Below are 26,242 nucleotides of genomic sequence, written 5' to 3'. Positions count from 1 at the left end.
GCCAAACTCATCCCCGTGGGGTAGCTCCTTCCCATTCCACAGAGACGTGCTCCTGTCTGCTTCTCTGGGGTGGGATCTGAGTGCTCCAGGGGCAGACAAATCATTTGTGCCCTCTGTGTGTCACCTACCAGCCAGCCCTAAGGCCACCACAGCCATCATCAGCCACACTGACCAGCATTAAAAATGACCCTTCCATTACAGATGGGCCATGTGCCTTCAGGGCTGTCACTCAGCTGGGGTTAAACTGTCCTGGTCAGTGAGGCTGGAGCGAGCATCACACAGCCAGGGTGGACACCTGAAGGTCACACCTTCTTCCTGACTGTCACTTAGCACAGGCAGAGCCAGCTCTGTGCTGCCAGGAACCTACTGCAGGGCACACACAGCCTAATTAGGGAAAATAAAAGATCTCCACACCTACACCTGCATGGGGTCACCTCCTCAGACACACTCAAGAGCAGAAACAGCCTCGGCTGTGCTGCCATTCCTGATCTGAAAACTAAGGCAAGAAGAGATCCCAACAAGCCCCCCAGCACTGGGCACAGCATTCCCAGAGGGACTGCAGCCTGTGAAAAGGGGAAGGCAGGATGGAGCTGGCAGGGGATGAGCCTGTGGGGCAGCCCCTGGGAAGGAACTGAGCTGGCAGGCTGCACCCAAACCTGCACAGGGTACAGGGCGGGCAGCCCTCCCTGCCTACACCTGCAAGGTTATAAAACAGCCCCTCAAGCTCAATCAGGAGTTTTACAACTTCACAAAGCGGCATAATTAGCCTAATTATACAGTGTTCTCTCAGAGAATTAAACAGAAATACAGTAATTGACTTGGTGCTACTTAAAAGCATGAGGAAATCAAAGGTGCAAGGCACATTAAAGAATCAGAAATATCTCTTCAAAAGCAAAAGGACTTCCTGTCACGCTGCAAACATCTAAAGCTTCACCAAAGCTGCTGCACCTGGTGCACCTCACTCTGACACCCTGGCACCCCTTTCTCCACCACCAAAGCTGGGGAGATGCAGAGACCTGGGACAGCTGCCTGAGCACCTCTTTTCTTCTTCCACAGCAGGACAGATGGACACAGTGTGCCACTGCTCCATTTCCTGCCTTTCATTTTACACAGCAACGCTGCTTCTTCATCCAAATAGTGGCTGGATTCAGTGTTTGCAGAGCTGGCCGTGCCTTGGAACCACAGCAAAGTCTCTCCAACCTCACCTCACCTGTCACTGATTGTCCTGATTTGCTGCTTGGGCTGCTGAAGCTTGGCTCTAAAGCAGACTCAGGCTTTGTGTTTACAAATCATTTCCCCTCAATTTGTTGCCCTGAAATGAGATCCTGCTATCACCTCGTGGAACAGCTTCAAGGGCAGATGTAAGGATGTGCTTGTGTGACAGGCAGAGCAGGCAGAAGCCCCCAGCAAGCTCATCTAACACCACTTGATGTGGACTTTGCTGCACTTGAGCTGGAGGGCAGGAGTGGAGAGTCTGACACACCAGCAAACACTCAATTTTGTTGGAAACCTTTCCCTTCCCTGCCACAAAGCCCTGCTCAATCTTTTGCCTCCCAAGCCAACGTCTAGATTTCAGAAACCTGAACTGCCAGTGGAAATTCCCTGCAGCGCGTTGATTATTGCATCTCCTGCTGGCACTTGTGGCAAGGGGAAAAAAAAGTCACATGGCTTTCTGGACACACGTTTCACTAAGGAGTCTTGCATCAGAGGGCAGAAGCCAGCAGCCAGGAAAATAACTCCAATTACGGTAAATAAATCCCCAAATATGTGACAATCTGCCTTTTAAACAGGAAACAGAGGGGAATAAGCAAAGGAAGGCTTTGGTCTAAACATTGCTGCCACCAGCCTCAAGAGCCCAAGAGCAAGACTCTGAAGACACGTCTGGGCCAGAATTATTTTACCTGAACTTTACTGATGTGTCTCAAGTCTGAGACAGCTTCCTTCCCTGAAGGGAAAGGCGCCGACAGTTCCCAGCAACTGTGCCAACCTCCAACACTCAGAGGAGAAACCCTGGAGGGTCAGCTGCCATCTCTGGACACGTACGTGTCCCTTAGGAGGCTCAGCACGGGAAGCTGTGTGGCTCCTGAGATGAGCAATGCAGGTAGCACTCCCTGCACCACTTCAACCCTTCCTCCTATTCACACATCTCGGGGTGTGGGTTGTGTCTGGACACAGGGAGTAGCAGATATCACTAAACAGCAGGTTCAGTGTAAAAGCTCTTTGCCAAGGCAGTGGCATCAAAGAGCCAGCTCGCTCAGGAGCCTCAGTGCAAGGCAGGCAGCAAGGGAAGGATGGACACCAGAATCATCCAGCCTTCCTCTGAGTTTCCTCTCCTAAATACCACTCAAATGCGAAGCAAATACAAGCAGCAATGTGGAAGGAGGGGAAGGATAAATTAAACATCCAGTTCCTCCAAACTTAAGGCCTTGGGAAGTGTTATGTCTTAACACCACCCCGCTAAAGACAGCACTGCCCAGTCTCAGAGGGAAAGTCACACAGCGACTCCAGGTGCAGCTGGAGACCTCAGTGCACACACCTCAGTCCAAAACTGCTGTACAACCAAAGCCCCAGCACCCAGAGAAAACCAGATGTCAAACTGCTCAACTCCAGCCTCCCTGCATCAAGTGGGCTTTGCACTACAAACCGAGCCCCCCGGGCAGGTGGAGGGACCTCAGGCTCTGCTCTCAGCGGAGCACAGGGCTGCAGATGCTCAGCGTCCCTCCAGCACAGCCCTGCAATGTGACATCTTCATCACCCTCCTGGCTGTTTAGCCCAAAGGTGTCACAGCCCACAGCAGAAGTGTGTATTTACCACACAAGGAGGGGATTTCAGAGAAAAGGACTCAGTTCTGCTCCCCAGACAGGGAAAGATCAAGTTGCTTCTGGTGCTATCTATAGCCTAAGGTTTATTAAGCTGTCTTTTGTGCCTAATTTTAAAACTCCACCAAACCAAGGCAGTTACCCACAACACTGCTTTATTTTTAAACTCGGGCAAATGCACTGGACTCTCTTGCATTCAACTGCCCCCACCTTTTGTCAGCTCCAACATGAAAGATGTGGTTAGAGCTTCACAAGAAGAGGTGGAGATGAGGCTGCCGCAGGTGATCAGAAGGTGCTTCCTCTGAGCCTCATCTGATGCTGCACTCAGCCCTTTGAGCAGAGCTGGTCCGAGCGGCAGAAACGAGCCCGTGGCAATGGTCAGAGCTGAGGCTCTGCTGAGGGCAGACACCACCAGCCTCTGCATCATCTCTAGGGATATTTTAAGGGCTCAGGCTGCAAGCCTGAGCAGGTGTGGTCAGCAAAGCGAGACCTGCCGTGTCCGGCACAGGGCTGTGAGCAGCGTGGAATGGCAGCAGGGCTGGCTGCTGGTTACCAGAGCACAGCCTCATCTCAGGGCTCTGACCTCTCCAACGAAAACAGAAAGTCCTGACCTGCTTAAGAGCTGCAGGAGATTTGCACTGACCTACAGATCTTTCCTCGTGTGTATCCAGATTTGGGCAAGATCTGCATCTCAAGCTGGTGTCGGTGTTCAAGGAGCAAGCAGGGCCACGTGCCTTAGCAAACTGCGCAGGCTGCAGTCACAGCTGTGTGACAGCAGCTCCTCTCTGAGCCCAGCAGTCTCTCCAACCCCTGCAGCACTGACCTGCTCGGCCCAGGTCTCAGAACAGCAGTGTGGCAAAAGCCGCAGATAGCGCCCTGAAGCTGCTGCTGTGAAACCGTCCGTTCTGCACGAGCCTTCAAGGTTTCCCAGCTAACACCACCTTGCACAGAGAACCCAACCTGTTCCACTCAAGAAGAGAGACTCAGTGTCTGCAGAGCAAAGCTCAGCCTGCCCCTGCCACACTGAGCCCTCCTCACAGCCCACATGAGCACAGTCCCTCTGCCAGGGCACAACTAGTAGGTTTTCTTCCTTGCCCATTGGCCTTGCCAGAGCAGATGCCCTGTGCACGGCTCACCCTGCCCAAACTGTCACTTTCCACTTTCCCAATCCTCAGCTAAAGCAACACACTTGGCCAGAACCTCCCTGTGCCTCTGTGCCCTGACTCTGCTCGGCCCTGGGGGATGCAACTTCATTCCCTACATGTGCTGAGGATGCACATATGGCAGCCCCCTCCCCTCTCCACTTCCACCTAAGCCCGACCTCCTAACAACCTCCACACGGCACAACGCGGCCGGCCCAGAGTGCCAGAAGGCATCCAGGTGCTGCAGCCTGATGCTTCACACCCACAGCCAGGCAAATTTGCTGGGATTTCCGGGAAGTGTCTCTAGGGTGCCCCGTGCTGCTGCACCCCCACCTTGGTGAGAGCTTGTTTGGAATGCGGGGCCATCGGGGGGGGGGGTTTGGGGGGAGAGGGGAAGTTATTCTGGTGGTGGCCTATGAATAACATCCAGTGATTTATAGGAAGTATAATCCAATAATACAGTAAAATAAAACAGTGTGTCTGAGATGGGTTTGATTCCAGGAATTATAAAACAAATTATTAAAGAGAGAGAGAAAGAAAAAAGCCTCAGAGAGGCCAGATCGGAGTAAATTGGGCACAGATGGGCTGGGAGGGGGTTCCTCTCTCTCCACTCACCGAGATGCCCCTGCCGCAAGCACGGCTTCAATTAGTCTTTTCAGAAACCAGAGTTTTATTTCCCCAAATTACAGAATTAAAAAAAAATTAAAATTCTTGGAGTGCTTGTGGTTGGGATAAAGGGATCCAAACTTCTCTGTGAGTTGGTTGTGCAGATGGCTACCAAACTGTTAAAACGGGCCACCCCACCACGGCCCCACCCCAGCCAGAGCCCAGGATGGCCCAAAACACTGGTTTAGTCACCTTTGTCCAATCCTGGGAAGCACTAGCAACTGCAAGTCTCCGCCATGTGGAGTGGCCACCTCTCTCTGCCTCTCTTCCCTAGGTGGGCACTCCTTGCCCCATGGGTTTGAGGTCTGCAAGAAGCTTTTTCACACCTGAAGTGCTCCTGACAGGAGGCAGCCGGGTCAGTGGGACCCTCAGTGGCTGCATGCCTCCCAGGACAAAGCAGGAACACACTGTTTGATGCTGAACAGCAGGGGATGCACTTCATGTGGGAATTCTTTGGCTTCCTCTGTCAGAGAAAACAACAGATCCAATTCATCTCCCAGGATCTTCCCAGTGCTGCCCGGCTGCACAGGCAGCTGAGACCAGCTCCAGCGTGCCTGGTGCTGTCCCTGGGGACAAGCACAGCTCAGCTGCACTGGGCACGGGCCACAGAGCCCTGCCTGTGCTCACCTGAGCCCTGGCACCCACTGCAGGGTTCAGGTAACCACAGCAGTGAGCTGCGTGGGAGGAGGATGTGAAATGCCACGTGCTGCTCACAGCTGGCTGGTTTTGAAACCAGTTTAAACACAGCACAAAAAAGTCACCCTGTCAGAAGTGCACACGGTGACCTTGTGGTTGGTTGGTTGGTTTATGAAAAGGTGGCAGTGTCTGGGAGAAGAGACACAGAGGACATATCACAAATCCCAGAGGGGACACGTGCCAGGACAGGGGCACCCCTGAAGGGTCATGGCCAACCCACACCACAGCAAAAGAATAGGAGTAAAAAAGCAAAGAGCAGCAGATATAAACTGTTCATGCATGAGCCCCAACCTCCTGTGCTGCCCATATCCTCACTGAAGGTCTGGGATAGAGCAAACACAACCCAAAAATGGGAGAAACTGAGGCTGAGATGGGGCAGGATTGTGTTTGGTACAAGGCTGAGGAAGAGGGAGGACAGGTGCTTAACACAGCATTTAATTGTTAAGTTCCCTTTTTCTTAATACCTGATTCTTAAAAGTTCTTATTCAGGGGTTAAGAATTTAATAGAATTCCCCACATTGTGACTGTCATGCCAGTGACACCACACCACAACTGCCAGTACCACTGGATCTTGGCACCAGGGATTTGTCACACACCAGACATGGAGCAACAAGCACGTTTACAAGTTTCTCAGGAGTAGCTGGGGCTCCAGAGACCTGGAAACACACAGCAGGGAAGGGAGGGAGCAGCTATCCCTGAAGAGAACAGCCCCGGGCAGCAGGGAAGAGGCTCAGACCTCCCTCCCAGCCCCAAACCCACGGATCTCCTCCTGCTACTGCAAACTGAGTGATGGGAAGGACACAGACACGCTCTGCTCCCAGATTTGCAGGAGGATTTCAGTAGGAGGAGATCTCCAGAGGCTGTTTGGTCCAACAGCAAAGTTGCATCCAGCTCTGCGGAGTGGACACAGCCAAGCTCTGACTACAGCCGGCTCCCCAGCAACGCTTCCTGGCAATTTGGGATGCAGGCAGGGTGGGACTGCTCCCTGAGTCCTGCCAGCCTCCCACAGGCCCACAGGGGCGGCTCGGCCCCCTGGCTGCCTGCTGCCCCTGCTGCTGCAGCACAGGGAGGTGACTCATGTGCTGGGAAATGCAAACCCGCACCTTCCCGACAGCGTTCCTGCCGCGCTCCCGCCAGGCCCCTGCCCACAGCAGCCCACACGCCGGGGAGAGAGCCAGCACCCTCGCTCCACGCAGGGGACTCTAATCATTCCAACATTCCTGCCTTCCTTCAAAACTCCAGACCCTTTGCTGTTCTGCTTTTGATTTCCATCTGCACCCAGCTCCTCCCAGGATGGCAGCGGCGGCAGCGAGCCCAACCTGCGCTGTGCCAGCGCTCCGAGACCACCGGGGCGTTTGCGCTGACAGCAGGGTTTGCTTTGCCAACAACACTCTCAGCGATATTTCAGGGTCACCAGAGCAAAGAGCCCTCAGGGAAATCCCTGAAGGGCCCTTGGCATCAGATGGCAGCCGTGGTGCCATCCGACCTGCGGGCATTCCAGGAGTGCTGCCACCTGCTCCGCACGCAGGCCCCGGCAGGAACGGGTTTGCTTTCTCCAGAGATCCGAAAGCTGGGAGCAGCTGGCAGCTACCCACACAGGAGGCAGAAAACTCTGAGAATACTTATTTTTCATGTGATAAAAAGCACTCCCTCCGTCACTCACACACATCCACAACTCGGCTGTGGAGGGACGAGCTCAGCCCAGTGGTTTGAGAGCTGGGATTGCTTCCAGCTCTGCCACAGGGGCTTGCCATCCACCCCAGACAAATCTCATCCTCTCCTTCCCACCCGCCCCTGTCTGTGGCACAGACACCACTATTAATTTACCTACCAGGGGTATTATTAATATTATGAATACAATAATTACTGTCACGCAGAGGCATTTGCTTATAATCACAAAGTACTTTGCAGCTCAAAGATAAACACGCCATCATTGGCTGGCATCTGGCAGGCAGGAGGGCATGGCTGTCTTGCCAGTGGGATTGACAGCTCCCCCCAGGAGAGGAGAGTGCCTGCAAGGCAGGCACAGCTACAGGAGCCACTTCCCAGCCCTCCAGCTGGTGCTGGTTTGCTCCATCAGCTGACCTTGGCCAGTGACCACCAGCCTGAGCAGTGGCCAACTGGCTCACGAGGGAGGGATCTTCCAGCAGCAGCTCTCTGGGGCTCAGCCTGATCACCCACATGCTAGCCTTAGCTGAAATCCATCAGCTGGAGGCCTTCATATTTGGGATCTAAATCCCAAGGCATCAGGATGTGCAATGCTGCTTCCTCCCACCCAGGGAGAGCAGCCCCATCCCTGCTCCCAGACTCACGGCTCAGGCAGACCTGGGTACCTGCTGCTGAGTGCGTGTTGGAGGGGACACAGGGAAAAGTACAATCCCTGGAAGCATCATTTTAAACTCAGTGAAGAGGTTCTGGTTTGGTGGCACCTCTGTTGCCCAGCACATTAAATTTGTCAGTGGTAGAGACCATCCAGGCTGCTGGGTGCATAGAGGAAGTGAGAGGAGGAGAGTAATTAACACTGGATCTGTGTTGTTCTCTGAATTACCCCGGGGGCACAGGCTCCAACCTGGTGTTTCAGAGAGTGGCATCACACCCCCACCCACCTGCATGGACACAGGCAGCCACAGCCAACAGCTGAGGCCTGAGACTGTCCCAGCCCTCCTGGTGCCAGCACAGGCACTGAGCAGGGCCCAGCCTGCACGCTGGGAAGGCAGAGCCATAAAGCAACGTTTTCCTTCTGTGCTGATGACTCAGGCTCCAGGGGGATGCGATGCCTCCTCACTCCTCAGACACCTCAGCCAGCTCCAAAGGCCCAGCCAAGGTCCCTTTGTGTTGACACCCACAGGCATCCAACCACCACTCCCACCTCCCCATCTGGTGTGTCCCCCACCCTTCTCCACATGGGGAATGGCTGATCCCCATCCAGTTTCCCCTCCAGCAGCACGTGGTACCTTTGGGCTGGGAGTTGTACACTGCAAACATGTTGATGGCCACGAGCTGGAGCATGCGGGTGCTTCCGATGGGAGGGGGGCTGTGCTGCAGCAGCACCTGGAACTCCCTCAGGACCTCCTCGGCCACGGCAGGGAAAGTCTCCATCCTGCAGACAGAGAGAGAGGCTGTCGAGAGCAGGCTGTGCTCCGAGATAAGGGCTGGGAGGTGGGCATGGCTCAGCCTGTGTCACATCTCCTGGGGAAGGGGAATCCCTGGGGTGCTGTCTCCCAGCCAGGAGCTGTAGGGAATGAAGGTGCAGGCAGCTTCCTTAGAGAGGGCAGTGAGGGATTGCTCTGTGACCGACAGGCAGCATTCTTTTGGCAGGAAAACACGGCCTTTATGAGTCATTTCTGACCAACCATTTTTTTCTACTGACTTCTACCAATCTGGGAGAGGTGCCAAGGGGCCAGCAGCTCACTTGGACCAGGAGCAGCCCATGGGACTCCCAAGGCTGCAGCAAAATGCACACACTGGTGCCACATTGCGGATGTGGCAATTCCAGTGCACTGAATGCCAGCCAGAGCGTGCTTCCTGCAGAACTCCGCTCTGCAACATCGGATCCCATGGCACAGAGCCCTGTCTCCCCCAGGCTACACACTCCCCAGCACTGTTACTGAGCCCCTAAACTTCATCACTTCGAGCCCCACAGGACAGGGACTCTGTGACTGGTGGAGCTGCTGACAGTGTCAAAGCTGGAGCGGGTCCCCACAGCCGCTGCCGCGCGTCAGGACACAGCCGCCCGCGGCTGCGGGGCCACGCCTGGGGATGGGGTGAGCTTTCAACACCACTCACAGGCGCCCACGGAAATCTGACACCTCTATCCTGCTCTTCATCGCTCAGGGAATGAGCTGAGGTCACTTATCAAAGTTGTTGGATCCCCAGCAACCTCCCAGAAATTATTGCAGAGAGCACGGTCAAACCCCAAAAATGACTGAGGTGTGGCTGCCCACAATGGTCCTCACCTGGTATCCCACGAAGATAATTTTATAACTAAGAAGCTTCCCAAAACCTTGGGAACTACTGAGGGGGGAGGTCCTCCTGTCCCACTGGCTCTTCTGTTGCTGTACTGATTGTTGTTCCTACACTAGAAAAAGCCACAGCCAGACCCAGCAGACTGAATATCTCCCAGAAAGTGCCCACACCAGTTATCAGTGACATTATCAAGTGCCCACATAGGAGTGAGGGAGCCAAAACCCACAGAGGGTGAGGCATCTGGAGCTGGGGCAGGCGACCTCAGGGGCCTCCATAGCAATTTCCTCTCTCTTCCCCCCAGGAGATTCAGATCTTGTGATATCACCACGGGCTGGATTAATGAGCCACTTCTGGTAACCCACATGGGCAATTCTGCTGGGCTTCCCCAACAGACTTCAGGACAGTGACAGCTTTATTTTTATAGACAGAAATGGCTTTCTTAGTCATATTTCATGGGTGCTTTTCATCACCTGGGTCTGCCTACCAGCAGGGTACCCTCTCCCTGGGCATTGTTTGCTGGAGCAGTTCAAAGCCTCTGTTACCCTCCCAAAAACACGGGCTGGAACAAACAGTCTCCTTGTACTTTGTAGCTGTGCAGAATGGAGCAGCTCTGTCAGTACAAATGCACTGCCTTCCCTGCAAAAGGCAACTTCCCTGGATTTGAGGCACAGCCAGAGAATTAGAGCAAACTGATTGCTTCTAAAGACTTCCTAATTTTGAGAAATCTCAGACCACATCCAGTGTATCCAGCAACATCCTCCTAGGGCAGACAGCACTCTGGGGATGGAGGAGCCCTTTGCAGGATGGGTTGTTACTGAGGAGATGAAGATTATTGCCAAGGAATAACAACGAGAAGGAGTGAGGGCTTCCTTAGCTCCACCACCTGTGCTTTGATACCACAGCACATCTGGAACAGCATGCAGTAACCCCACTGAGCTCAGAACCAGCAGGTCAGGAGCCGAGCGGAAGCTTTTAATAAATTGCTTACCTGTGGTTTTAGGAGCAAGAGCCCAATTAGGACAACATCATCTTTTCCATATTTTTTCCAGATAAATCACCAGAGATCCTGCCCAAAAAGGACTTGGCTATTCCTCACCTTTTACCTATTTTAAGCACGGAAGCTGTTTAGCAGGGCTGGACGATTTTCTCTTCCTGTGTCATGGTATTACTTTCTAGTTCCCTTCTAAGTACTTCAGGGCATATTGTACCATTAAACATACTTGGGTTTTCTAAATGACTGTCCTGGGAAGCAACTGCCTGAAACGCTGCATCTTAATTTCACAAAAGCCTCAGGAGCCAAATGTGCAACTGATCTCTGCTACATCCCCATTAATCCCCTGCTGGCATCCGTTCAACCGGAGCTCGACCGCGAGCGCGGCCCCACCGCGCTGGGACCAGCAGCTCCCCGGATGCTCTGCCCTCCAGCACAGACCCTGCACTTCCCGAACCTTCCCTGGGCTCTGGCAGCTCTCCTCCTCTTTTCCTGCAGGCAGGACAGCCAGCTGTGTCTCCCTGCTGCAGGCCAGCCCGGTGGCCCATGAGTGGATAATCAGTGCCTTATGAATCAGGAGAGGTCAACTTGGATTTCCAGCAAACCACCAGCCCCTGCTTCCCTGTTTTTTGTGAAGGGTCCAAAGTGCCCCTCCTGAGTGGTCACCCCTGTAAGCACTGCAGACAGCAAGTGCTGAGGTGCTGCTGTGTGGCAGGATCTGTTCCCAGCAGGGACAGGCTGTCACTTTGCACCCACACGGCCTGGAAAAGGCCTCTCAGCCCTGTGACCTACAGCCAGCAGTTCCACAGGAGAATGAAGGAGCCAAGAGAGCTCAGGAGACTCTGGTTGCTTCTGAGCTCCTGGCAGGCTCAAGCAGAGACCCACATGGGGTCTCTCCTCAGCAGCTGCTCCCACACAGCGAGGGCCAGTCCGGACCTGGAGCAGAGCAGCTCCATGGGAAGCCCATCAGCTGCGAGGCTGAGCTCTGCCCTCAGGGTCACAAGGGTGTCCCCTGGGCTGGGATCTCAGCCCAGGCTGGGATCAGGCTTGCTTTGCTTCAAGGGGAGCTGTTCAATTACTTGAAACCCATTTCTGACAGCCCCTGCCAAGGGCACTTTGTACAAATCAGTTCCCACAGCCAGGGCAGCTCTCAGCTATGGGGCTTTCACCAAAATGGCAGCGAGGAGATGAAGGGCAAGGCTTGTTTTGGCACGCTCTGGATGGCAGCTTTCAGCCAGCACATGGATTCAATGGCTTTGTGATCCTCACAGGCAACAGCTACTGAGACCCCCAGGAGCCACCTTTGTACTGGGTGAGGGCAATGGAAGAGAGGGGGTTAAACCCAGAAATTCAAGTGGAGGGAGCACAGTTAGGTGATGGGAGAGAGAAAACTGCCTCTAGTCCCCTCCTGTGTGTGTGAACCATCTGAGCTCAGCTTCTGCCAGAGGGTCCTGGGGCATGGGCAGGAATGGGCTTTGAGGTGGGGGAAAGGAAAAGCCCAAGCTCCAGCCAGTGTGGGTTGAAGGGCGGGTAAGGAGAATAAGAACCAGGAGGCCAGGCTTGCAAGAATTCACACCCTGTGCCCTCAGCTCCAAACACAGCTTAGTTGCTAACAATATTAAATTCCAAAAAGACTTGTAATGTAGGAAAATAAAATAAACATCCTGCACACTTACCCAATCCTGGTAAACAGCTTCCCATGGGCATGGAGAAAACTGAGGATGAACCTTTTGTTCAGCTGCATGGGAAAAAAAAAAAAAAGGAAAAAAAAAGAGAGAGAGAGGAGAAAACAATTAAACTCTCTCCTATTTCCTGTGAATTAAGAATGTCCCCAGTGACAGAAGAACCTGGCCTGGATGCTGGGGGTGGCACTGGAGATGGGAACCAAATGGACATGCCCAAACTCTTACAAACATCATGCACAGAGGCAGAGGCAAGTGCCAAACAGCTGGAGCTGGAAGTGGAGCTGGGAGAGGCGGTGGAGACACAGCACCCTCTGCCGGGTCCTGTGATCCTGCACAGGGCTGCTGCACCCCGGGAGCCCCAAACCCACCCCTGGGCACCCCAAACCCGCACCCTGAGCACCCCAAACCCCACACCTGCACCCCAGCAACCCAAAGCTGATACCTGCACACCAGGCACTGATAGGTAAAGCTCTCCTCCCCCATCTCATCAACTCAAAACTTAGCACAGCCTAAGGGGTTCTGGAAAAGGAGTCTCCAAAGGCAGCATTCCCCACCAGCATTCCCACCGATGGAAAAACACAACCCCACAAGCACCAGCAGCAGCCTGTTCCTTGCTCCCAGCTGTGTCAGAGGCAGAGCAGCAGCTGGGCAAGGCAGAGAGGGAGCAGAATGTCCTCCCCAGCACTTTTCTGCAGAGCAGCCAGCACAGAGAGCTCAGCAGCAGCACCCACACTTGTTTGTGCCCTGCCAGGAGCAGCTTCCAGAAGCCAGGGAGGATTGGGGTGATGCTGCACCCCCTCATTTATCTGGTGCTAGAGACAGTGTTCAGATGTGTCAGCAGAGCCTCTGAGACCCTGCCTTTTCAACAGCTACTGAGCTGCCCAGAGAAGCTGTGATGCCCCATTCTTGGAAGTGTTCCAGGCCAGGTTGGATGGGGCTCTGAGCAATCTGCTCTAGTGCAAGCTGTCCCTGCCCGTGGCAGGGGGGGTTGGAACAAGACAGCCTTTAAGGTCCCTTCCTACCCAAACCATTCCATGATTCTGTGGACATGGAGCTAAGGGGACACAGGGGAGCTGGCTGATAGCACATGGTGTGAAGGCAGCTTCCTGCCCTGCTTTGGTCCCCCTGACTCCAAAACCTGACTTGAATAATTACTAACTCCTGCTCCAGACCCCCTCTGCTCGCTCAGCACAGCTCTGGGCTTTCCCAGTCCTTATCTGCATGGCTCTGAGGACAGCTGTGGGTGGGTAAGCACTCCCTGAGCCTGGCCCTGGGGGTGGCTGTGTCACAGCAGGAGTGGACTGGCCTCACTTTTACCTTCCCCAGAGCAGGAGGTTTTCCTCTCTCGCCTGTGCCTGCACAGCCTCAGCGCGCTGAGAAAAGCCAGGCCCCGAGTGCTGCGAGGGAGACGCTGGCCAGGAGCGACCCAGAGCACCACCACGCTGCTCCAACCCACCCAGGGCTTTTACAGCCTCAACTCCCCCGCTTCCCCTCACAGGGGGAGGATAAGATCACCTGGCAGGCTGTGGCAGTGCCCAGCCAAGAGCTGGGCACACGCCAGAGAACGCAGGGCAGGCACTGACCAGTGCCTGCCGAGCTCTCTGCCAGGCCAGGCTGCAGGGGACAGCTGCCACTGGCATCCTAGCTCTGGTGCCACCTCCCAGCCCCATTTGCTGAGCCCCTGGGCTCAAGGCATGACTGATGCCAGCTGCTCTGAACCTTCAGTGAGGTGTAATTAACCCGGCTGCGTTCCCGGAGGATCCATGCAGGAGAATGATGCCCTGCTGCAGAGCTGCTCCTGGGCCATGTGCGAGTTTAGACATAAAACCTGTCTCATAAAACAAGCCAGACCAATTAAACTGGCCCCTGCAGCAAGGGGTTCTTGCTTACTCACTATTTTACTGCTGCCCTAAAGAGCCCTTTCCACTAGAACTCAACTTGATTTGCCACCATTTTATTAACTCTGCAGATGGAACCCAGAAGAGACTGGGGAATACTGGGACAGCACAGCAAAGCCCTTATTCATTCTGCCAGTGAAGTCTGGATATAGCTGATTCTTCACCTTAGGACACTATGGTAATTGAGAGCTTGAAGCCTTTAACAGGTCGGGTTTTTTTGGTTTTTTTTGTTGCAACAGCTTGTGGAAGCAAAAGTGCTGGTTTGTGACCAGCTCTGGCTGAAATCACAGACCCTGACACAGACACAGCCTAAGGAATTACAGCCCCCAGCTCAGTGCAAGAGCCTTGGAGGGGTGGTGGGGAATGCTCTGCCCCACAGCAAGACCCTGTGCAAGAGCTGGTAGAGGGGGTCCATGCTCTGCATCCTTTGAGGGGGAATATGGAAAAGAGAAGGAGCTCCTGGCCTGACCCATCTCTACTGGATAGCAACACTCACAGGCAGGCTGCAGGTGGGGGAAGGAAGAAATTGAGGCAGAAATTTTCCTCCAAGGCCCACATTCACCCACAGCCCCATCAGTGCTCTGCAATCCCCACACTTTACTGGCAGCAGGGGAAAACCAAAATTCCCCACCTTGAATGGAAAGTGACACCCAGCAGGGACATGCCCAGAGTGTATCCACAGACACCCAGCTCCAGGAGGGCTTGTCAGGACATTGGCTTCACCCCCATTTTCTCACAGCAAGTTTCACACTCAGCCTTTTCACTTGCAATCCTAAGGACTAACCAGTCACACTCCCCAGCATCCAGCACAGAACTGGGACAGAGATATGTGCTTACTTATAATTGTTTTTAGGAAATGTGATACCTGCCTCCAGGAATGAAGCATGTTTCATGCCTCTTGCCAGCTTAAATCACAACCCCAGCAAGCCCAGGCAGAGCCCTGTGTGCCCCAGCACTGTGGCATCTCAAGCAGGCACCTCACGCTTTTTTTCACCACTTTTTCTCTCACAGCCTCAAGGTTTTGACGAGCTCATCACTCAACTTTGGACCTTTCATCTTCGGGTTCATGCAGAGGCCATGGGGCTGCTTTGACTGGGCTTTTCTCTGGATGACTGTTTCTCTACTGACTCACCTGTCCCTCAGCCTCTGGGAGCCCTCCCAGCTCCTCCCATCACACTCAGCTTCTCACGGGGAGAGGAAACAGGGACCTCCATGAGCGGCCTGGCACAGAGGAGGAAGTTCTGTCACCTGCTGCTCTGCACTCACATGGTGGAGAGGAACACTTCCCAAAAGCACTGTCAGCATGCTCACTAACCTGACAGTGCTACCATGAGACCCACAACAACTTCTCACTGACAGTGCAGCCCAAAAGCAACCCCCTCCAAAGATTCCCCAAAAATGGTCCTCATGCCAATATCAGGATGCCAGACCAGGACTCCCAGCACACTGACACTGCTGCCCTTTGTGGGCAATGCTGCTCCTTGGCACAGGAAACCAAATTTGGACCATCCCAGTTGCTCACTTGGGAAAAGCCCATCAAGAAAAGCTTATACAACAACAAAACTATGTCAAAAACTGGATTTTGGCCCTTCCAGCTGAAAAGCGGGCATCACCAATATGGAAGTTATGAGCATATAGTGAAGGCATTAGTTACAAAAACAAACCAGCTGTCAAGAAGAAGAAGGGGTCCCTGCACACAGTAGTGCCTGAAGCTGAAAACAGCTGTTTCAGCTGTCATGAGTCAGCATGTGCAGACAGACTAAATCCACCTGGGAAGAGGCAACCTCACCAGAGGAAGCGGCCCAGTGCTGCTTGGGGAGCACTCACACACCTCGCCGCCAACCCAACTGGATTTGTTGCCATGGAAGGAATCAACAGTGACTAACAACTTCTTGTGGAGCAGCTAAAAGAGCAGAGATAGCAACAGGGCTGAACAGCCAGCTCAAATCTCCTCGAGGCCACGGGGAGCACGGCCTGACAGCAACACAGAACTGCTCGGGCAGCTTCAGGAAAGGTCTGCCTTGTCTCCAGCCAGCAGAGAAGAAAGCAACATTTAACCTCCAGATCCTGCACTGAAAATGGTGTCCCCCACCCCAGCAGAGCAATGCTGGAAATGCCACTGCAGGGCACAGGAAATGGAGTGCCATGATCAGGGCTGGGCAGCAGTGCTGCTGTGCTTGAACCCGTTTGTCTCCGGGCAAGGAGTGCACAGAGCTTTGGCACCTGAGCATCAGCCCCAGCTGGGAAGGAGGCACCAAATAAGGGAAAGATTCTGGAGAAGTGACTCCTGGGGAAAAAGCGTTTCAAGTTAAAAATTGTTACTTCAGGTTTGGAAGTAAATTCCAGGATCTGGTCTTTATCAAGCGAGGCAAACTTTCTTCAACATCAGCAAAGCATCTGTGGAGCAGAAAGCGGTGTCAGAGTCAAAATAGGCTGCAAGAGACAAGTCCATTAATCAAGAGACCAGATGCAAAACTGCCTGTAACAAATGCGCTGTCTCCACTGGAGTGGAAGGGCCTGGAGCACAGCAGGATGTTCTCCTGAGTCTGAGGGTCTCCTCAGTGACAAGGGGTTGGGATACAGACCACAGAGCCACACAGCTCTGCTCCAAAACACGTACCACACTCATCCCAAATATTTTCAGGGTTTCTTGGGCAGTCAGGCTTTTCCAGGCACAGCTTCCTTGCTGAGAACTGTGTGAAATAACATGCAGACACTCAAAACGTGCCATATTCTCACTCCCAGCTCAAGGGTTACATATACCACATTAAGATTATTCCTCTTTTTCCACAGGCAGCTCTCTCAGAGCATCCAGTCCAACACTGATACAGAGATTCCTGAAAAGCCCAGAATGCTGCAGTGGGCTCGACTGGCAGGATAGCAGAAGGAATTTTTACTGCTACAGGTGTAACCCCACCAAAGTGCTGGTGGAAAGGGTTTTGTGCAAATGGCTACCTACATAAAGGAGATGAGACAAAAGGGCTGTTAAAATTGTCTGGCATTTTTGCAGTGTTTACAAGGTACCCACAGAGCTGTGGGCAAATTCCAGCTGGGCTAATTACCATAATGACTTCTCTTCATATACCACCTGCAACCACAAATGGATACAGGGCTTGCCTTGGCTGCTTCGTGCCACGTGTTTGGTGCAGGTTTCTGCTTAGCAGAGCAATGTCCTGCCCTCAAATGGATTCATTTCTGTAGCAGTAAAAGCAATTCCAGTGAAAATCCTGCTACTTAACATCAGACACCGCACAAACATAAAATCCAATTTGCTGTGACATGGAAGAGAGAGGGAACCCTGATGCATCATGGCCTTGAGGCATAAAAAAAATTAATTTACAGGTACAGAGACACTGAGACACTCCTGCAGCTCCCTGGTCTTCTGCAGTGCAGCAGCTCCAGGACACATCTCATGGCTGTAAGAGTCACAAGCCATCAACCCAGGAAGAGAAAAAGAGGAATTTAAGAAGCTCCCTGGCAAAAGCAGTGAGCTTTTGAGTTCTTCCTTCATCCCAGCAGGGAGCAGGTGAAAGGAAAAATGTTAAGGAAGAAAATTATCTGCTTTAGTAACGTAAAGATCAAGCTATGGTAACTTCACTGGCTCCAGAACAAGTATCTGACTTCTAAATAAATTCTGCATAATTTAGTAACAGATTTACTAGCAGAACTCTCAACTTTATGAAAGCAGGTCAAATAGAATATTTATATGTGTGTTACTTCCTTTTCAACCAAGCTTGTATCTAAATTTGGTTTCCATGAATTAGTAATATGCAACATTCTTGAAAAAATATTATCATTAAACGAATAAACTGATTCAGTAACCTCTTAAAGAGAGGACTTCAGGGACCCTCACTGAACTGGATGGAAAGAGGATGGTAGAGACTGACTAGCAACATTTTTAATCAACAAAAGGAAATTCTGCTGTCAAACTGCCCGTTTGGAGCAGTAAGTAACGATGGCTACAGAACATTCACACAGGGTTTATTATAACAGCTTCAAAATCTGGGGGTTTCCAGCATCAAATGTCATGTTATTCATCTGGCACCACGTGGAAAATGAAGTCTCCAGGAGATCGTGCCCAAGGCAGCTTCTCCACAAAGCCTTTAGGGACCACAATGGCTGAATTCCCAATGCAATGTCCAGCAAAAAGGATTAAACACATCCCTTGGATGTGCAAGCAGAGCAGGGACTGGGCAGCACAATCTAAATACAGCACTGTGGGGGATGACACTGAAATACTGCACCCAGCTCTAGTGCCCTTATTTTTAAAAGGATGCTGAAAAATTGGTAAGGATCCAAAAAACCAGCCATAAAAGTGATTCAAAAGGCTAGAACTGATGCCTTGCAGTGAAAAATTTCAACAGCTCAATCTGTTCAGTGTTATCAAAATAAGACTGGGAGGCGATTGGATTGCTGGGTGTAAAGTGCCTCCGTGGTACTTAAGGGCTCTTTACACTTGCAGAAGAGCAAAGCATGGGAACAAACTGGGAACATTCACTCCGTAAATAAGGCAAAAGCGTCTCAAAACCAGTGCAATTATCACTGGAATGAACTCCCCAGGAAAAGGGTGGATTCTCAAGGCTGGATGTCATTCTGGAAGTACTGCTTTAGCCAAACACAACTTATTTGGCTTCATATAGGAGTAGCAGGGTGAAATTTAAGGACCTGTGATATACAGGAGATCAGACTAGATGATCTAATGGTCCCTGCTGACCATAAACTCTCTGAATCCATGCAAACACGCCAGAGAGTCCTCAGCTGAGATATCAAGTTTGCTTTTGACACAAAACTTTTCACAAATTGGCTCTGGTGCTGCAGGTCGTTTAGGATACAAGCTCAGCACTTCAAGGCTGCATCTGGTGGAGCACTGAAAGCCCAGGCAGAGCTTTCTGTGTCCAGCAGGTAAGGGGGAGGCCACATGTGCACTAAAGCAGCCCCAACCAAAAGCAGCTTATACTCAAACACTCACTGTTTGCCAGGAATAAACAGCATTCACCTTTCTGTGACAGAAAACTGACACAGAGAAATGTGTGATGAATTCTGGCCGTAAGAGATCAGCTGCTAAGGCAGCTCAGGGTGCTGTCAGCCTCCTTCACTACTCCAGAGTAGATTATCCATGGGGTTAAAGCACAAAGGAGGGAGATAATGTGAGAAATTAAGGGTGAAGACTGAAGAGATGAACCCTGAAAGGCTTAGCATGGAGTTGGGCCAAGAGAAGAGACATTTGGCCAACAGGCTGAGCAGAGGCAGAGCCTTCCAGAAGGATGACAGCATCATCTCACGCAACCTTCACATCCCCACTCTTCCAGCCACGCTCCCACCCGGGACAACAGGAGCTGCTCCCACAGGTAGCTGTCCACCCTGCTGCATCTCCCTCTCCACTTTGAATTATGCAGCAGTGAAATCTGCTGGGGAGGAAGAGTAGAGCCAAGGACAGAGGAAATGACACAGACTGCAGCAGGTTCCACTCCCTGATCCTCCGGAAGGAAGTTTCTTTCCTAGTACCCACCTCACAGTGGATAGAAGCCTGTCTGGAAATGGCTCATTCAACACTGAAGAGGAATAAACATTCCCCATGGCAGAATTAAGAGGTTTGGCTGTGGGTTACGAGGTGCCAATCTCAAAAAGTCTACAACAGACAGCAGGAAATGTTGGCCTGGGCCAACTTCAGACAAAGATCAAGGTTAGGCTAACAACAAAAAAAAATCTCAAGAGAAATCTGTGTCTACAGCCTTCACCCTGCTCTGGAAAATCTCCCAATCCTGCTATTAAGACATTTCACTTCCTTTACCAGTACTGCCAATTCTGGCAGCATTCTCACCTCAAGTGCAAACTCTCCCTCCCAACACCACTGTGCAGCCCCAGGATCATCAAACCCAGTGCTCTGAGACAGGCCTCGTGTGCAGCAGCAGCAGGAGGGGTTTGGTTACACACAAATCCCTGCCTGATCAGCACCAGCAGGAGAGGAAATGAGGAAAGAGTGACTGACAGGGAAAGGCGGTTTCTGGATGCTTGTACTTGGTTTTGGGCTATGAGAAGCTTGTTGGAACACGAAGCCTCTCTCTCCTCACCGCAGCTCTTTGAGCACAGGGATAGAGCAGAGCCCCTCACAAAGCACAGCTCATTGATGTCCTTGTAGAGCTCCCACCTCTGATCCACCACACACATTAGCACCAGATGCCAGAAGGAGAACATGCCAGGCTCTCTCCCATTCAGGCAACATTAGTCCCTGCCTTGTTCTTCACAGTTAAATAAAACCACCAACTAAAAACAAGAAGAGGGGGGGAAATTATCAACACAAACTTCTGGAAACTGTTACAAATAGCTCACTCTTCACTTTCTGGGTACTGACAAAAGGTCAAGTTGTGCTGGAAAGGATCATTTGGGTTCTACATGACATGAATGCACAGGCTGGATTGGGCCCTGGTGCACTGAGCATCCACAGAACATCACAAGCCCAGGCAAAGTGGAAACAGCATTTTCTGGTTGGATTGCTAACATAGGAATTGAAGCTGAGAAGGTTTTTATCAGCAATTTGAAGAGAAAACACAATTTATTAAAAAAAAAATGAAGTGCAAGCAGGGATGGTGCACAACTGGCAGGCAAAGAAAGCCAGGGCTGAACTGCATGGCTGAGTGTCACGTCTCAAACCCAGCGAGACCAGGAGTGTGGTTTTGGTGTTTAACCAGTTTCAACTGCAGCCTGGCACTCTTTTACTTCCTCTGCAGAGAACTCTTCTCACTGCTGAGGGAAAGAAAGCAACCTCATCACGCGAAACAAAACGGCTTGAGTAAAAATAAAGCCCCAAGGTGGTTTGGTGGCTGAGGTCATATCAGGAGGCAGAGGGGTTACAGGCAGGGGAAAGCACTCAGAAATGCTCATGCTGCCAACCAAGAAAGAGATTACAGAAAAGGAGGCAGGGCAGAGAATTAATGCAAGTCCAGCAGTAAAGAGGCTGACAAGCCTCTTTCACACGCCACCAGCTCCCCCGTGCTCAAAACAGTTTGTAAACTGTTTCCTAAACACAAAGGGAAAAAAAAACCCCAGACCTAGTCCTGACCTCCATGAATGAGTAACCAAACCCAACAGCTTCCTGCAAGCTCGTGGGGGTGAGGAAAATGAGGGCAGGACAGAGGGAACTCCACACTTCTCCCTCTCAAGTCTCGCTTTGGGCACAAAGATGAAGGATGCAACAGCTCTTGCTGTTCTCTCCTGTGGGTGCTGGATAAAGGCCAGAAATAAGGGAAGGCAGCCCTCAGCTGACTGCTGGTGCCTGGCATTCCCACCCCAGAGAGCATCTCTGCTTCCTGCTGCGCTGCAGGGGAGGCTCAGCAGAGCAGGGGCTGGCAGCTCTGCAGAGGTGTGGGTCAGGAGCAGGCTGGGGGGAAGCACTGCCACCCTCTGACAGCAAGGACAGCCCAGAACACAGCACACCTCAGACAGATCACTCACTTCAGTACTAGAGAGCATCTAACCAGAGAGGGGACAAACTTCCTGACAAAAGCCACCCTCCTGTGACAAAGTGCTGGCACTCTGAGAGCTTGTGTGTATTTCACTGGCTCCTTCCATGACAAAAACCCCAGGGGACACTCCCTCCCCTTGGGGACACACCTACACCACTGCTCTGGTGGGGCTCAGATGTTTAACTGCTGTGGGAACAGCTCCAGCAGCAGCACACAGGGATGTGCAGGCACTGCTGGGCTACTGGGTCCCACTCCCTCCACTCTCTGCACCAGCATCTCGTTTTGGGTTAAAAAAAAAACCCTAAAAGCATGCAAAAGTCAGCATGCATCACGTGCAGCCTGCAGGGTTACCTTTCTGGGGAGCCACGCCCCAGCAGTGGGGGGAAGGCAGCAAGGCTGTGTTTTCACCCTGCCCAGCTAAGCCACAGGCACAGCCCCAGCTGCCTGGGCTCATTTCCCAGATCACGAGATCCCAAAATGGAGCATTCTGAGGGCTTTGCCCACCTGACACCATGGAAGGATCAAATGAGAGAGCCCTGTAGGAGCCCTGCAGAGATTATTCATAGGAGTCTGCAAAGAAAAGATCAATCTTTCCCTGTCCTGAGTGAAACCACCCAACCATGCTGGCAGTGAGGAGAAATGCTCCCACCAGCCTGGCAGGGATGCACCAAAAATAATGAGTTCCCCAAGCAGCCCCTTCTCTGTGCATCTGTATGGAAGAACAACCATCATTACAGCAATACATCATTTCCACTTCTGCCTGTCACTTACCTCTAGCCATGCGTAATGGAACAGAGTAACAAGGTGAGGGGAAGAGCTGAGAGTGGAGGGGGAAGCTCTCAGAAACAGGGGTGTCTGTGGGGTGTATTTGCATGAGCAAAGTTTGGCCATGCTCAGAGACACCCAGCTCACACCACAACAGCCTCTGAACAAACCAGACACTCCCAGGGAGCAGGGGCAGTGACATCCAGGAAACCCCAGCTCTGAACTTGGGTCATTTCTGCTCCTGTGTGTGACTGGTCCAGGCTAAAGGAGCAGAATGGCCAAGAAACCCCCACCACAACTGCTACCAGATTAAAATGAGTTTTTATCCCTCCTGATGCAAAGCCCAAGCTCTACCAGATGAAAAACTGCATGGATTGAAATAAGGCAGGAGAAGGAGCCAGCCCAGTCACCCAAGTGGCTGCTGCCCAAGAGGAACAAGTGCAGAGAGCAGGAACAACAAACATCACCAAGGAAAAAGGGATGTGAAACACGCAGGAGCTGGCTGGGACAGGGACCCTTTAAGGACACAAGGTCTCTGTTGAGGAAGCAGCTTGGGCAGCCCCAAGCTCCTGCACAGGCGTTCCCAAAACTGCCTCATGGTGGTATTTACTGCTCACTCATGGAAGCCCTGGTGCAGTGTTCCACACTCCCTGCTGCTCAGGAGAAAGTCTGGGTAAAGAAATGGAAGTTAAAACCTGCTCTGAATTCCAGAGCTAATGATTCCACCCCAATTTCTCTGCCACTGCAAAGGGGCTGCTGCTCCAGGGGCACCCAGCACCAGGCAAATCCAAAACCTCTATCCCTGACCAGCTGGAGGAAAATGGGAATGTTCCTGCAGCTGATGCACAGGGCTGTGACAGCAGATCTTGACTCTGGCCTTTGCTTCCCCAAGAGCTTTTCTGGTGGCCCTACCAAACTTTTGATGGTTCTACAAGACTGACCTCTCACAAAGAGGCTAAGAGACTTAATTCTATAATGATGATGAAGTATTCAGCCATCTGGAGAGAAGTATTATTCAATTACTGGCTTGCCAAGGGAAAACCTCTCCTCCCTAATCTTAGCTGCAGCAATCTTTATTAGTGCCTGCATGCTGTGTGTAACACAAGGAAGTGTCTACTGCAGAGCACAGGCAGCAGGCAGCAGCAATTGTGAGAACCTTAACTCAGCATTTCCTGACAGGAGTGATTAAAATCTCAAACTCAGTGTAATATTAGCACTTTCTCAAGAGACTGACAGCCCGTTTGCCCTGTTTACTTTACCAATTCACAGCCTGCAGAGCAAACTGCTTATGGTACTATCAGATTTAAGATGAATACAGAGCCATGGCAAATGAAACCAGTGGCATAGAAGAAATGGCAGAGGTTCAGCTCTTCAGCTCACCAATAACTGCTCACTTGCTCAGCCTCCTTTTGTAGCATTTCTCATTGGAATTGCACATCAAGTGACCAGATATTGCCAGGCAAAGGGTCAGCCTGGGCCCTCCTGCCCCTGCACACCCAGAAACGTACAAGAGACCACAGAGAGCAGCTGTTCACAGAATGAAACCCCAAAAGGCTGTGGCTGAAACAGCCAAAACCCTGAGCACAAAACAGCCAGGCTGCAACTCAAACACCTCCTCAGCTCGCTCTGAAACCATCCCCTGTCCTGTGTGCCAGCAGTGCCAAATCCAGTGACAGGGGAAGGGGCCAAACACAGATTTACACCCCCTGGTGTGCACAGGTGGTGTGTTCCTCCAGTTCTGCATCTTCCTAGAAAAGGGGATGGAGCAAACTGTGAAACAGGCAGCTCTGCCAAGCCTCTACCTAAAAGCACAGTGCAAGGCAAACTGCCAGCCCCACATGCTTCCCTCATCCCAGAAATGGCTGTGGTTTGAGCTGGCCTTTTCACTCTTGCCATCCCATGTTACTAACTCCAATCTGTGGGCTCTTGACCCTGAAATAAAGCAATTTTGGGGTCTTTGTACAGAGCTGCATAAGGGAGAATGAAGTGAGTCCTGAGCAGAGACGTGCAAGCATGTGCTGACAGGGACAGCACACACACCAGCAGGTCCTGGGAGAGCAGTCGTGCAGCACCTCCCTGTCACATCACAGGACTGGCACCTCACCACCTGCACAGTGAAGGCAGTGACTACTGAGAACAGAAAACATCCCTAATCGATTTCTTGCCACCTGTAGAACAGCCAGCCTCCTCACAGTCAAACCACCTGTGGCTGGGCTTGAAAGAACAGCCTCTGGCTGAAGGGTGCAAGCAGCCTCTCTCCCACACCCTGCCCAGAGTGCATCCAGAGCTGTCACATCTCTACTTGCTGGCATCTGAACTTACCCAATCTGCCCTGCAAAATCCCCTTCTCTGGCCCAGAAACAGCTGCCACGAGGCTGAAGCCTGTGCTACCTGCAGAGCACAGCTATCAGGGCCAGCACACAGCACAGCCTGCCTCTGCCTTTTCGAGGGCTGCAGCTGGCAAGGAAGGGACTGGGCAGGCAATGACATATTTAGCCTCATTTCCCCAAAATGACACACAAACGCTGGCACACGTCCCCTGGGAGCAGAGCTGTTCCCTTCCTGCCGGGGATGTGGGGCAGAGGTGCTGCCAGCACCAGGGCTGCTCCTGCTCCTGTCGCGGCTCGCGGGGCCCTTCCGAGGCCAAACACTGCCACACAGTGGCAACTCGGGGCTGCTCGGCTCCTCTCCAGCCAAGCAGCTCCAAAACACCCGGGGATGGTGTGAGGAGCAGGCTGAGAGGCTACAGCTTCGATGAGGAAGGAGCCCAGAGCTTCCCCAAGAGCTGCTGAATTCATGCAGCCCACGGCTTCACAGCTCGGGAGTTTGGCAGCGATATGGATTTAAGGTTTCCTTTCTGTGTGGTTATTTTGGGTGCTATGGCCCCATAAGCAGTTGTGCCAACTCCAGTGCTGCCCCACAGTAGGCACAGGCAGCTTGAGAATAAATATCTTGGCTGCCAAAACCAACAGTGCCCAAACCCAGGCCCTCAGCTTGCTTTTGCAGTTCTATTTCTGATGGTGTGGCTCCTCCATGATCACAAAACTCCTCCTTTTCAGGAGCCAACGTTTCAAACAGAAACAAATCAAGACTAATGGTAAATATCAGACAGTGTGTACAGACAGTGCCAGCAAGCTGCACTTCAGAGAGCACAGACCCCCCTGAACAGAGCAAGGGGAAGCTCCAGCACAAAGTGCTGCACTACAAACACATCCCTGCCTCCCACTTTGCCAGCTGCTACTCTGCCTCCTGTGACAGCACTGGAAAAGAGAAACCCCCACCAGTGCCCCAAAAACACTGACTACATCTCGTGCCAAGCAGCTTCATCTGTGATTGATGGAGGAGCTAAAGCTTGGCACATTCCTTTCAGTGATGCTGAGGAAGCAAAAGTCCCCAGAAGAAAAGCTGAGGAGAGGGAAAATAACCAACAGCAGGAACATTTGAAATATGCTGCAGCAACGTGCCAGAGCTTATCTTTCAAAGCCCCAAGACTTCACCCCAGTTCCACCCAGCTGAAGTCACAAACTCGTTACAAAAGCACAAATCTGAGAAGCTTTGGGCCCCACAGTGTGCAGGGAAGATTTTCCCAGTTCTCCTAAACTCCCATCCTTAACAGCCATTTTAGGACAGGCAGCCCAGAGCTCCCTGGCAAGTTCTCTTGCAAGTCAAATGTGCCAGAGCAGAGCAAAGATTCCTGGAGGATGAGCTCCCAACCACCACTGCCTCTGCCCGCATTCCTGGGCCAGACAAACAGAGCTCACCCGTGCTCCTCCTGCAAGGTACAGCTGGACAGGCTCACAGGAGACACCACCACTTAATTATATTTTTGATTCTTGCAAAAGAAAGGTGCTGCTCTGGCCTCTCAGCAGAGCAAGCTATGCAAATGTAACACCTACACTGCAAATTGAAAGCAGTTTTCACATTCTCAGTGATCATCTGGCAATGGGACAAGTGACACGCTTCCAGAACAAGCCTCAGAACTGCCAGGGTCACTGTTAACCCTGGTCTCCAGCACCTGACCTCATTTCCCACCGGGAACCTCACCCAAGTTAGAGCCCTCAGAGCAGAAGCATTTTACAGCATCTTCTGTTTGTGCCTCTCTCTGTTCCACATCAGCCACGCCAGCGCGCGCTGCCAAGAAAGGGATGGTA

General features: G+C 52.1%; 1 protein-coding gene across 5 annotated transcripts in view; it reads right to left on the bottom strand.

The window, feature by feature from the left end:
- The window catches only part of SMG6 (SMG6 nonsense mediated mRNA decay factor), a 107,173-nt gene that overhangs the window by 69,617 nt on the left and 11,314 nt on the right, over positions 1-26,242 (bottom strand). For all 5 annotated transcript variants that reach the window (XM_064394800.1, XM_064394801.1, XM_064394802.1 and 2 more), the window contains exons 9-10: positions 11,957-12,018; positions 8,278-8,423 (exon numbers count right to left, since the gene is read on the bottom strand). In XM_064394800.1, the coding sequence (XP_064250870.1) occupies positions 8,278-8,423; positions 11,957-12,018 (208 nt within the window). The remainder of the gene's footprint in view (positions 1-8,277; positions 8,424-11,956; positions 12,019-26,242) is intronic.

Source organism: Passer domesticus, chromosome 19, assembly GCF_036417665.1.
Source record: "Passer domesticus isolate bPasDom1 chromosome 19, bPasDom1.hap1, whole genome shotgun sequence".
NCBI lineage: Eukaryota > Metazoa > Chordata > Aves > Passeriformes > Passeridae > Passer > Passer domesticus.
This window is presented reverse-complemented; position numbering and strand designations above follow the sequence as displayed.